General features: G+C 50.9%; 1 protein-coding gene across 1 annotated transcript in view; it reads right to left on the reverse strand.

Annotated features, from left to right (window-relative positions):
* Positions 1-216: 216 nt before the first annotated feature.
* Positions 217-12,913, reverse strand: part of LOC115459361 (nucleolar protein 12-like) — a gene marked incomplete at its 3' end in the record, with an annotated part of 36,014 nt that continues 23,317 nt past the window's right edge. Inside the window, exons 4-5 of the mRNA XM_030189199.1 lie at positions 420-553; positions 217-321 (exon numbers count right to left, since the gene is read on the reverse strand). Coding sequence (XP_030045059.1) covers positions 217-321; positions 420-553 — 239 coding nt within the window. The remainder of the gene's footprint in view (positions 322-419; positions 554-12,913) is intronic.

Genomic DNA, 12,913 nt, shown 5'->3' on the forward strand with positions numbered 1-12,913 from the left:
AGCAGGCCCTGAACAGGAATCGTCAGAAGACTGGCAGAGAATGTGAAGAATCATTCCCCAAGACCCAGCAAGTTTTTAAACTATATTGCCATCCCAGATCAGCTCACATACATGAACACAGCCTCCGAATGACCCATATACACACACAAGCACAGCTTTGGAAATGTTGTATGGTCTTATGAATACATCTTTGCAATATTATTTATTAGTAATTACAGCTGTGACTGTTTTAGTGAGTAGTTCCATCATTCTTAAGTAACTGAGGGGTGTCCCAACTCTAGTGACACAAGTAATGTTCACTACCTTGACTTGCTCAGTTACCTAAGGGAAAAACGGTCAAGAATTAATTTTTGGTGAAACAAGAGACAGGTGTCACAGCAGCCATTAGAAGATGGGCACAGAAACGTGAAAGATCGTACCCCAAGACCCAGCAAGCCGACTCCTGACAGGTCCAGGTCGCTGATTGTTGTCACGGTCACAGTGTGGTTGGGATGATCATACTGAAGAGATTCAGTTTGGGATGTCACCAGCTGCTCCAGCTCATCTGCCTCTTCTGTGAAAAGAACAGAAATCCTGACCTGACAGAAAAGATGAGATAAATAAATAAAGAAAGAGTAGAAATAAGAGAAAGGAAGGAGAAGGGAATGTATGGCTGTACAGGGAAAAATGAAGCAGTAGAAAAGAGACAGATAAAGCAGCACATGACTGCCAGACAGGAGTGTAGTGCAATTTTTTGTATGGGGTTCTGGGCAACGTTCCAAATTAATGTCAAAATAATAGCAGCTTTTCTCTTCAGTGGATGCCATGTGCTGTGGTAGGATCTGTACATGCTTTCTGCCCCATTGTTAGTCCTATCCAGGAAAAAGAAGGGAGGTCCATTTATTTCAATGCAGTGCATAGGGGATTGGCTGTTATTGTGCAGTTTGAATGTACAGCGCTTATGATAAAAAAAAAAATGATCACTGTAAATACCTGAGGATGGCAATCCTAAATATAGCAGGTATTCTCCGAGGGCAGCAGGCTGATTGTTTTCACATGTGGGTCGACGTCCACGGCGGCCCAGGAATCAGAAATTTTGCAAGCAAAATGAACAAAAGGTTTTGCCAGTGAGCTCTGGTGCACGAATCACGCTCACCACGAATGAGCGGATGACGTCCCGCCCGCCGCACGAGCATGCTACCTCAGTTTAATCAAAAAGCATAAAAATAAGCAAACAAACAACAACTCCAAAGGGGAGGAAGGCGGGTTTGTGAGAACAATCAGCCTGCTGTCCTCGAATACCTGCTACAGGTAAGTATCTTCGCTTTCTCCAAGGACAAGCAGGCTGCTTGTTCTCACACGTGGGGTATCCCTAGCAACCAGACTCACTCAAAGCAATGAACATTGGTCAATTGGGCCTCGCAACAGCGAGGACATAACACAGATTGACCTGAAACCATAAACAACTAACAGAGTGCAGCCTGGAACAGTATAAATGAATAATCTGTAATGAGTAACTAGATGTTGATCATAAGCTAATACTACAGTTTGAATTTTACGTGTATTGGTCAAGTGTTTGTATTAATATGCTCTGCTTGTTATTAATAAAAAGATTAGTCAAAAAAAAAAAAAAAAAAAGAATAAAAATGGGCCTAGGAGGGTGGAGTTAGATTCTAAACCCCGAACAGATTCTGCAGCACCAACTGCCCAAACCGACTGTCGCGTCGGGTATCCTGCTGAAGGCAGTAGTGAGATGTGAATGTGTGGACTGATGACCACGTTGCAGCCTTGCAAATTTCTTCAATAGCAGCTGACTTCAAGTGAGCCACTGACGCAGCCATGGCTTTCTGACATTAAGCCGTAACATGGCCCTCCAGAGTCAGCCCAGCTTGGGCATAAGTAAAGGATATGCAATCTGCTAGCCAATTAGAGATTGTGCGTTTTCTGATGGCAACTCCCATCCTGTTGGGATCAAAAGAAATAAACAACTGGGCGGACTGTCTTGTCCACTTCACATAAAAGGCCAATGCTCTCTTACAGTCCTAGGTGTACAACTTGTCTTCACCAGGGCGGGTATGTGGACAGGGAAAAAATGTTGGCAAGACAATTGACTGGTTCAGATGGACACCACCTTCAGCAAGAACTTAGGGTGAGTGCAGAGGACTACTCTGTTATGATGAAACTTGATATAAGGTGCATGCACTACCAGGGCTTGGAGCTCACTGACTCTATGAGCTGAAGTAACAGCCACCAAGAAAATGACCTTCCAGGTCAAACACTTCAGATGGCAGGAATTCAGTGGCTCAAAAGGAGCTTTCATTAGCTGGGTGAGAAAGACGTTGAGATCCCATGACACTGGTGGAGGTTTGACGGGGCTTTGACAAAAGCAAACCTCTCATAAAGCGAACTAAAGACTGTCCAGAGATAGGCTTACCCTCTACATGTTGATGCTAAGCACTAATTGCACTAAGATGAACTCTTACGAAGTTGGTCTTGAGACCAGACTCTGATAAGTGTAGAAGGTATTCAAGCAGGGTCCGTGTAGGTCAAGAAAAAGTATCTAGGGCCTTGCTGTCACAACAGACGGCAAACCTTCTCCATTTGAAAGAATAACACTTTTTGGTGGAATCTTTTCTGGAAGCAAGCAAGACTCGGGAGACACCCTCCGAGAGACCTAAAGAGGCAATTTCTAGGCTCTCAACATCCAGGCCATGACAGCCAGAGACTGGAGGTTGGGATGTAGAAGTGACGCATCGTTCTGAGTGATGAGGGTCGGAAAACACTCCAATCTCCACGGTTAGTACATAAGTACATAAGTAGTGCCATACTGGGAAAGACCAAAGGTCCATCTAGCCCAGCATCCTGTCACCGACAGTGGCCAATCCAGGTCAAGGGCACCTGGCACGCTCCCCAAACGTAAAAACATTCCAGACAAGTTATACCTAAAAATGCGGAATTTTTCCAAGTCCATTTAATAGCGGTCTATGGACTTGTCCTTTAGGAATCTATCTAACCTCTTTTTAAACTCCGTCAAGCTAACCGCCCGTACCACGTTCTCCGGCAATGAATTCCAGAGTCTAATTACACGTTGGGTGAAGAAAAATTTTCTCTGATTCGTTTTAAATTTACCACACTGTAGCTTCAACTCATGCCCTCTAGTCCTAGTATTTTTGGATAGCGTGAACAGTCGCTTCACATCCACCCGCTTCACATCCACCCGGTTCTTCGAAGGACAACTCCAGAAGAAGCGGGAACCAGATCTGACGAGGCCAAAAAGGAGCAATCAGGATCATAGTTCCCTGGTCTTGCTTGAGTTTCAGCAAAGTCTTCCCTACTAGAGGTATGGGAGGATATGCATACAGAAGACGACTTGTCCCCCAATGTAGGAGAAAAGCATCTGACGCTAGTCTGTCGTGTGCCTGAAGTCTGGAACAGAATTGAAGGAGTTTGTGATTGATCTGAGTGGCAAAAAGATCCACCGAGGGGGTGCCCCACGCTCGGAAGATCTTGCAGACTACGTCCATGTTTAGCGACCACTCGTGAGGTTGCATGATCCTGCTCAACCTGTCGGCCAGACTGTTGTTTATGCCTGGAGAAACATGCCGTGATGGTACGCCCAAAGCCACATCTGGACGGCTTCCTGACACAGAGGGCGAGATCCAGTGCCCCCCTGCTTGTTGGTGTAATATATAGCAACCTGATTGTCTGAATTAGAATAATTTGGTTGGACAGCAGATCTCTGAAAACCTTGAGAGCGTTCCAGATCGCTCGTAATTCCAGGAGGTTGATCTGAAGATCCTTTTCCCGAAAGGACCAAACTCCTTGAGTGTGAAGTCCATCTACATGAGCTCCCCACCCCAGAAGGGATGCATCCGTCATCAGCACTTTTTGCAGCTGAGGAATTTGGAATGGATGTCCCAAGGTCAAATTGGATCGAATGGTCCACCACTGAAGGGAATTGCAAAAGTCGGTGGAGAGATTAATTACATCCTCTAGATCCCCTCTGGCTTGGCACCACTGGGAAGCTAGGGTCCATTGAGCTGATCTCATATGTAGGCGTGCCATGGGAGTTACATGAACTGTGGAAGCAATGTGCCCTAAGAGTCTCAACATCTGCCGAGCTGTGATCTGTTGAAACACTCAAGCCAAGGACACTAGGGCCAGGGGATTGTCTGCCCTTGACTGGGGAAGGTAAGCTTGAGACGTCCGTGTGTCCAACAGAGCTCCAATGAACTCCAATTTTTGTACTGGGACGAGATGGGACTTGGGATAATTGATCACGAACCCCAATAGCTCTAGCAGTCGAATAGTCATCCGCATGGACTGTAGAGCGCCTGCCTGAGGTGCTCTTCGCCAGCCAATCGTCAAGATAAGGGAAGACGTGCACTCCCAGGCACTCCCAGTCTGCGTAGCGATGCTGTGACAACTGCCAGGCACTTAGTGAAAACCCTGGGCACAGACGCAAGACCAAAGAGCAGTACACAGTACTGAAAGTGCAGAGTTCCCAACCGAAATCAAAGATACTTCCTGTGAGCTGGGAGTATCGAGATGTGTGTATAGGCATCCTTCAAGTCCAGAGAGCATCGCCAATCGTTTTCCTGAATCATGGGAAGAAGGGTGCCCAGGGAAACCATCCTGAAAATTTTCTCGGTGCAGGAATTTGTTCAGGGCCCTTAGGTCTAGGATGGGTCGCATCCCCCATTTTCTTTTGCACAAGGAAGTACCTGGAATAGAATCCCAACCCTTCTTCCCCTGGTGGTACGGGTTAGACCGCACTGGACTTTAGAAGGGCGGAGAGTTCCTCTGCAAGTACCTGCTTGTGCTGGGAGCTGAAGGGCTGAGCTCCCAATGGGCAATTTGGAGGCCTGGATTCCAGATTGAGCATGTATCCTAACCGGACTATTTGAAGAACCCACCTGTCGGAGGTTAAAAGAGGCCACCTTTGGTGAAAAAACCACCACCTCCCCCCGACAGGCAAGCCATCCGGCACGGACAGTTTTTCAACGGCTATGCTGCACTGGAGCCAGTCAAAAGCCCGTCCTTTGCTTTTTCTGGGGAGCCCTAGGAGCCTTAGGCGCGCGCACACCGTTGATGGGAACGAGCATGCTGGGACTGAGCCTGAACAGGCTGCTGAGAAGCAGAAGTGTGTCTACGCCTATTATAGGAATATGGAGCACTCCTCTTCCCTCCAAAAAACCTCCTGGATCAGGAGGTGGTAGCAGAAGACGCCCGGCGGGAGAAAGAATCCATTGCATCATGGTGCTTTTTGATCTGATCGACCATGTTCTCTACTTTTTCTCCAAAAAAGATTATCCCCCCGGCAAGGAACGTCTGCCATTCGTTGCTGGGTCTTGTGATCCAGGACAGAGACATGCAGCCATGAGAGTCTATGCATCACTATACCTTGAGCAGCTACTCGGGATGCCACATCAAAAGTGTCGTAAGTAACCCTGGCGAGAAATTTACGACACGCCTTCTGCTGTCTGACCACCTGGTGAAAAGGTTTGGCGAGCTCCGGAGGGAGTGCTTCAACCAAACTAGATAGTTGCTTCACCGAGTTCCGCAAGTCAATGCACGTGTAGATCTGGTAAGTTTGGATTTTGGCGGCGAGCATTGCTGCCCAATACGTTTTCCTCCCAAAAGAATCCAAGGTCCTAGACTCTCTGCCTGGGGGCGCCGAGGCATAGTCTCTAGTACTCTTGGCTCTTCTGACAGCAGAGTCCACCACCATGGAATCGTGAGGAAGTTGGGCCTTCACCATTACAGGCTCTCCATGGACTCTGTACTGGGACTCGGATTTTTTAGGGACCACTGGATTAGAAAGAGGGAACAAACAATTTCGCATAAGTACTTCCCTAAGCGTATTATGCAAAGGGCCGTTGCAACCTCAGCAGGTGGAGAAGGATCATCCAAGACCTCGAGCATCTCGGCCCTGGGCTCATCCACAACCTCCAAGGGAATGGAATATCTGTAGACATTTCCCGAACAAAAGATGAGAAAGAAAGACTCTTTTTTCAATTGGTGGAGTAGGATCAGAGGGAACCCCATATGACTCTTCCTCCGAAAAGTATCTGGGCGAGTGCTCATCCTCGGTATCAGACAAAAATTCTCTAAGAGCAGCCCGAACCCGAGCCTGTCTCAACGTCGAGGATCGATGACTTCGTGGGGGATGTCGAGAAGTCTACCCCTGTCTGGACTCTGGTGAAGCTTCCCTCCACCGACGTCAAGGGGGAATCGACCCGGGTGGTGGCCGACGCCGGAACCACAAGCGGCACCGAAGTCGGGGACCTCACCACAGGAGATGGCCCAGATGCCGCTTACGCAGTCGGTACAGAAGGCGCAAGCACCCCTGACACCGAAGCAGATTGGCGCAGCAATCCCTCCAGAAGCTCTGGAAGAAGGGCTCTGATGTGCTCGTCGAGAACTTCCATCGGTAAAGGCTGTGGGGCCGGTGCAGGAGTCGGTGGCAGAATCTGAGGGGGCTCGAGAGCCGGTTCCAGGCTGCCAGATGACCGACACATCGGCACCTCCTGCATGGAGGGTGAGCGGTCCTCCCGGCGCCAACGCTTGTCAGTTGCTGACGCTCTCGGCTCCCCGGAGCTCTCGGTACCATGCATGGAAGGAGAACGATGACAGTGCTTCTTAGCCTTCGCGCGACACCTGTCATCGAGACTCTTCTGTACCGAAGAGGAGAACATGGAATCCTCACGTCTCCTCGGGGCCTGCACAGCAGTAGGCCTCGAGATAGGTGGAGACCCACTTGATGCCTCGCTGCTCCCAGCTCCATGCGGTCGTTCGGCAGCCATTACCTTGACTCTCGATGTCGCTGCTTCCCTCGACGTCAACGACCTCGGTACCGATGTCGAAGGACCGGACCGATCAGCAAAACGTTTCTCACGTTGAGCCTCCTGAGCCACTTGGGTCCGTTTCTTCATCAAAAGACACAGCTTACAGGCAGCTGGTCAGGTCCAAGACACTGGAGACACCACGCGTGGGGGTCGGTACCCAAGATGGTCCAGTTGCAGCGAGTACAACGCTTGAAGCCACTGGGAGTCCTCGATGACATGGACAGAAAAACAGCGGCTATGAAATTAACAGACTCGATTTTGCAAAAAACAAAAGGTACAAAAAGGGGAAAAATGACCCAGCCGAGCAGCCCAGACGAAAAAAAGAAGGAAATGGTGAAGAAAAACTAATAAAATAGGGGAAAACACTACTTTTTTTTTGTGTGTGTGTGAAAGAAATACTACACAAAGTGAAAGAAAAGAAGGGGAGCGGTAAATGCTGAAGAACAAACTCTCCTGAGCCAAAACAGAGCGCAGCCTAACCAAAGACGCGTCGCTCCAGATGCGGATCAAAAAGAACTAAAGAGAGCACGCTCGCATCTCGGGCAGAAAGCCATTCGCGCATGCGTGGTGTGTTCAGCCCGTGCGACGCAGCGTTCTCGAGAGTTCTACGTTTGCTGTGCAAGTTTTTTCCTGGTCTCCTGGGCCGTCGCGGAGGATGACCCAATTGTGAGAACAAGCAGCCTGCTTGTCTTCGGAGAATGCATTATATACATTCCCTGGATGCAGAAAATTTTAAAACTTCAATTCAATTATCTGACAAGAGCTTCCATCTCAGGCATATATAAGGCCTTACAATTGACTAGGGAAGGCTAAGAGACTTTACAGCTGTAAAGATCCATTGGGAGAGGGACCTGGAACATACATTGGGTTCTTGGAATGCTAGTATTAAAGGGGATACTCCAGTTGATCTTATGTACAAACCTCAGGGAGCGCCAGTTCTATACACTGCATACAGCTTACTTTACACAATCCCAATTGAATAAAGAAAAGAGAATAGAAAAATCAATATGTTTAAAGCGTAGTGGGACAAAGAATAATCTTTATCACTCTTTATGGACCCTGCTGAGAATTCAAAGTTTTCGGACAGATCTTGGAACCTATTTAGAGCAAGTGACTAAGCAGAGACTTGATCTTAATCCAGAGGTATGCTTGCTGGATCTATCACATAATTTAAGAATAATATGTGATATGTGGGCAAAACAGGCCTTATAGGTTAAAAAAAGCGAATGCTACATACCTGTAGAAGGTATTCTCCGAGGACAGCAGGCTGATTGTTCTCACTGATGGGTGACGTCCACGGCAGCCCCTCCAATCGGAAACTTCTCTAGCAAAGTCCTTTGCTAGTCCTCGCGCGCCTGCGCGCACCGCGCATGCGCGGCCGTCTTCCCGCCCGAAACCGGCTCGAGCCGGCCAGTCCAGTATGTAGCAAGACAATACACTTCAAGGGAAGACACAACTCCAACGGGGAGGCGGGCGGGTTTGTGAGAACAATCAGCCTGCTGTCCTCGGAGAATACCTTCTACAGGTATGTAGCATTCGCTTTCTCCGAGGACAAGCAGGCTGCTTGTTCTCACTGATGGGGTATCCCTAGCCCCCAGGCTCACTCAAAACAACAACCATGGTCAATTGGGCCTCGCAACGGCGAGGACATAACTGAGATTGACCTAAAAAAATTTACCAACTAACTGAGAGTGCAGCCTGGAACAGAACAAACAGGGCCCTCGGGGGGTGGAGTTGGATCCTAAAGCCCAAACAGGTTCTGAAGAACTGACTGCCCGAACCGACTGTCGCGTCGGGTATCCTGCTGCAGGCAGTAATGAGATGTGAATGTGTGGACAGATGACCACGTCGCAGCTTTGCAAATTTCTTCAATGGAGGCTGACTTCAAGTGGGCTACCGACGCAGCCATGGCTCTAACATTATGAGCCGTGACATGACCCTCAAGAGCCAGCCCCGCCTGGGCGTAAGTGAAGGAAATGCAATCTGCTAGCCAATTGGATATGGTGCGTTTCCCCACAGCCACTCCCCTCCTATTGGGATCAAAAGAAAAACAATTGGGCGGACTGTCTGTTGGGCTGTGTCCACTCCAGGTAGAAGGCCAATGCTCTCTTGCAGTCCAATGTGTGCAGCTGACGTTCAGCAGGGCAGGAATGAGGACGGGGAAAGAATGTTGGCAAGACAATTGACTGGTTCAGATGGAACTCCGACACAACCTTTGGCAAGAACTTAGGGTGAGTGCGGAGGACTACTCTGTTATGATGAAATTTGGTGTAAGGGGCCTGGGCTACCAGGGCCTGAAGCTGACTGACTCTACGAGCTGAAGTAACTGCCACCAAGAAAATGACCTTCCAGGTCAAGTACTTCAGATGGCAGGAGTTCAGTGGCTCAAAAGGAGGTTTCATCAGCTGGGTGAGAACGACATTGAGATCCCATGACACTGTAGGAGGCTTGACAGGGGGCTTTGACAACAGCAAACCTCTCATGAAGCGAACAACTAAAGGCTGTCCTGAGATCGGCTTACCTTCCACATGGTAATGGTATGCACTGATTGCGCTAAGGTGAACTCTTACAGAGTTGGTCTTGAGACCAGACTCAGACAAGTGCAGAAGGTATTCAAGCAGGGTCTGTGTAGGACAAGAGCGAGGAGCTAGGGCCTTGCTGTCACACCAGACGGCAAACCTCCTCCATAGAAAGAAGTAACTCCTCAGTGGAATCTTTCCTGGAAGCAAGCAAGATGCGGGAGACACCCTCTGACAGACCCAAAGAGGCAAAGTCTACGCTCTCAACATCCAGGCCGTGAGAGCCAGGGACCGGAGGCTGGGATGCAGAAGAGCCCCTTCGTCCTGCGTGATGAGGGTCGGAAAACACTCCAATCTCCACGGTTCTTCGGAGGATAACTCCAGAAGAAGCGGGAACCAGATCTGACGCGGCCAAAACGGAGCAATCAGAATCATGGTGCCTCGGTCTTGCTTGAGTTTCAGCAAAGTCTTCCCCACCAGAGGAATGGGAGGATAAGCATACAGCAGGCCCTCCCCCCAATCCAGGAGGAAGGCATCCGATGCCAGTCTGCTGGGGGCCTGAAGCCTGGAACAGAACTGAGGGACTTTGTGGTTCGCTCGAGATGCGAAGAGATCCACCAAGGGGGTGCCCCACGCTTGGAAGATCTGGCGCACCACTCGGGAGTTGAGCGACCACTCGTGAGGTTGCATAATCCTGCTCAACCTGTCGGCCAGACTGTTGTTTACGCCTGCCAGATATGTGGCCTGGAGGCCCATGCCGTGACGGCGAGCCCAGAGCCACATGCTGACGGCTTCCTGACACAGGGGGCGAGATCCGGTGCCCCCCTGCTTGTTGACATAGTACATGGCAACCTGGTTGTCTGTCTGAATTTGGATAATTTGGTGGGACAGCCGATCTCTGAAAGCCTTCAGAGCGTTCCAGATCGCTCGCAACTCCAGGAGATTGATCTGTAGATCGCGTTCCTGGAGGGACCAGCTTCCTTGGGTGTGAAGCCCATCGACATGAGCTCCCCATCCCAGGAGAGACGCATCCGTGGTCAGCACTTTTTGTGGCTGAGGAATTTGGAAAGGACGTCCCAGAGTCAAATTGGGCCAAATCGTCCAATACAGGGATTCGAGAAAACTCGTGGACAGGTGGATTACGTCTTCTAGATCCCCAGCAGCCTGGAACCACTGGGAAGCTAGGGTCCATTGAGCAGATCTCATGTGAAGGCGGGCCATGGGAGTCACATGAACTGTGGAGGCCATGTGGCCCAGCAATCTCAACATCTGCCGAGCTGTGATCTGCTGGGACGCTCGCACCCGCGAGACGAGGGACAGCAAGTTGTTGGCTCTCGTCTCTGGGAGATAGGCGCGAGCCGTCCGAGAATCCAGCAGAGCTCCTATGAATTCGAGTCTCTGCACTGGGAGAAGATGGGACTTTGGGTAATTTATGACAAACCCCAGTAGCTCCAGGAGGCGAATAGTCATCTGCATGGACTGCAGGGCTCCTGCCTCGGATGCGTTCTTCACCAGCCAATCGTCGAGATATGGGAACACGTGCACCCCCAGCCTGCGAAGTGCCGCTGCTACTACAGCCAGGCACTTTGTGAACACCCTGGGCGCAGAGGCGAGCCCAAAGGGCAGCACACAGTACTGGAAGTGACGTGTGCCCAGTTGAAATCGCAGATACTGTCTGTGAGCTGGCAGTATCGGGATGTGTGTGTAGGCATCCTTCAAGTCCAGAGAGCATAGCCAATCGTTTTGCTGAATCATGGGGAGAAGGGTGCCCAGGGAAAGCATCCTGAACTTTTCTTTTACAAGATATTTGTTCAGGGCCCTTAGGTCTAGGATGGGACGCATCCCCCCTGTTTTCTTTTCCACAAGGAAGTACCTGGAATAGAATCCCAGCCCTTCTTGCCCGGATGGCACGGGCTCGACCGCATTGGCGCTGAGAAGGGCGGAGAGTTCCTCTGCAAGTACCTGCTTGTGCTGGAAGCTGTAAGACTGAGCTCCCGGTGGACAATTTGGAGGTTTTGAGGCCAAATTGAGGGTGTATCCTTGCCGGACTATTTGCAGAACCCACTGATCGGAGGTTATGAGAGGCCACCTTTGGTGAAAAGCTTTCAACCTCCCCCCGACCGGCAGGTCGCCCGGCACTGACACTTGGATGTCGGCTATGCTCTGCTGGAGCCAGTCAAAAGCTCGCCCCTTGCTTTTGCTGGGGAGCCGAGGGGCCTTGCTGAGGCGCACGCTGCTGACGAGAGCGAGCGCGCTGGGGCTTAGCCTGGGCCGCAGGCTGTCGAGAAGGAGGATTGTACCTACGCTTACCAGAAGAGTAGGGAACAGTCCTCCTTCCCCCAAAAAATCTTCTACCTGTAGAGGTAGAGGCTGAAGGCTGCCGGCGGGAGAACTTGTCGAATGCGGTGTCCCGCTGGTGGAGATGCTCTACCACCTGCTCGACCTTCTCTCCAAAAATATTGTCCGCACGGCAAGGCGAGTCCGCAATCCGCTGCTGGAGTCTATTCTCCAGGTCGGAGGCACGCAGCCATGAGAGCCTGCGCATCACCACACCTTGAGCAGCGGCCCTGGACGCAACATCAAAGGTGTCATACACCCCTCTGGCCAGGAATTTTCTGCACGCCTTCAGCTGCCTGACCACCTCCTGAAAAGGCTTGGCTTGCTCAGGGGGAAGAGCATCAACCAAGCCCGCCAACTGCCGCACATTGTTCCGCATGTGTATGCTCGTGTAGAGCTGGTAAGACTGGATTTTGGCCACGAGCATAGAAGAATGGTAGGCCTTCCTCCCAAAGGAGTCTAAGGTTCTAGAGTCTTTGCCCGGGGGCGCCGAAGCATGCTCCCTAGAACTCTTAGCCTTCTTTAGGGCCAAATCCACAACTCCAGAGTCATGAGGCAACTGGGTGCGCATCAGCTCTGGGTCCCCATGGATCTGGTACTGGGACTCGATCTTCTTGGGAATGTGGGGATTACTTAGTGGCTTGGTCCAGTTCGCAAGCAATGTCTTTTTTAGGACATGGTGCAAGGGAACAGTGGACGCTTCCTTAGGTGGAGAAGGATAGTCCAGTAGCTCAAACATTTCAGCCCTGGGCTCGTCCTCCACAACCACCGGGAAGGGGATGGTCGTAGACATCTCCCGGACAAAGGAAGCGAAAGACAGACTCTCAGGAGGAGAAAGCTGTCTTTCAGGAGAGGGAGTGGGATCAGAAGGAAGACCCTCAGACTCCTCGTCAGAGAAATATCTGGGGTCTTCCTCTTCCTCCCACGAGGCCTCACCCTCGGTGTCAGACACAAGTTCACGAACCTGTGTCTGCAACCTCGCCCGGCTCGACTCGGTGGAGCCACGTCCACGATGGGGGGCGTCGAGAGGTAGACTCCCTCGCCCGCATCGGCGAAGCTCCCTCCGCCGACGTAGTCGGGGAGCCCTCCTGGGAGGTGGCCGCAGTCGGCACCGCACGCGGTACCGACGTCGGGGACCTCACCCCGGGCGATGGGCCAGCCGGCGCCACGCTCGACGGTACCGGAGGGGTAGGGCGCAACAGCTCTCCCAGAATCTCTGGGAGAACGGCC

The sequence above is a fragment of the Microcaecilia unicolor genome, unplaced genomic scaffold (genome assembly GCF_901765095.1).
Source record: "Microcaecilia unicolor unplaced genomic scaffold, aMicUni1.1, whole genome shotgun sequence".
NCBI lineage: Eukaryota > Metazoa > Chordata > Amphibia > Gymnophiona > Siphonopidae > Microcaecilia > Microcaecilia unicolor.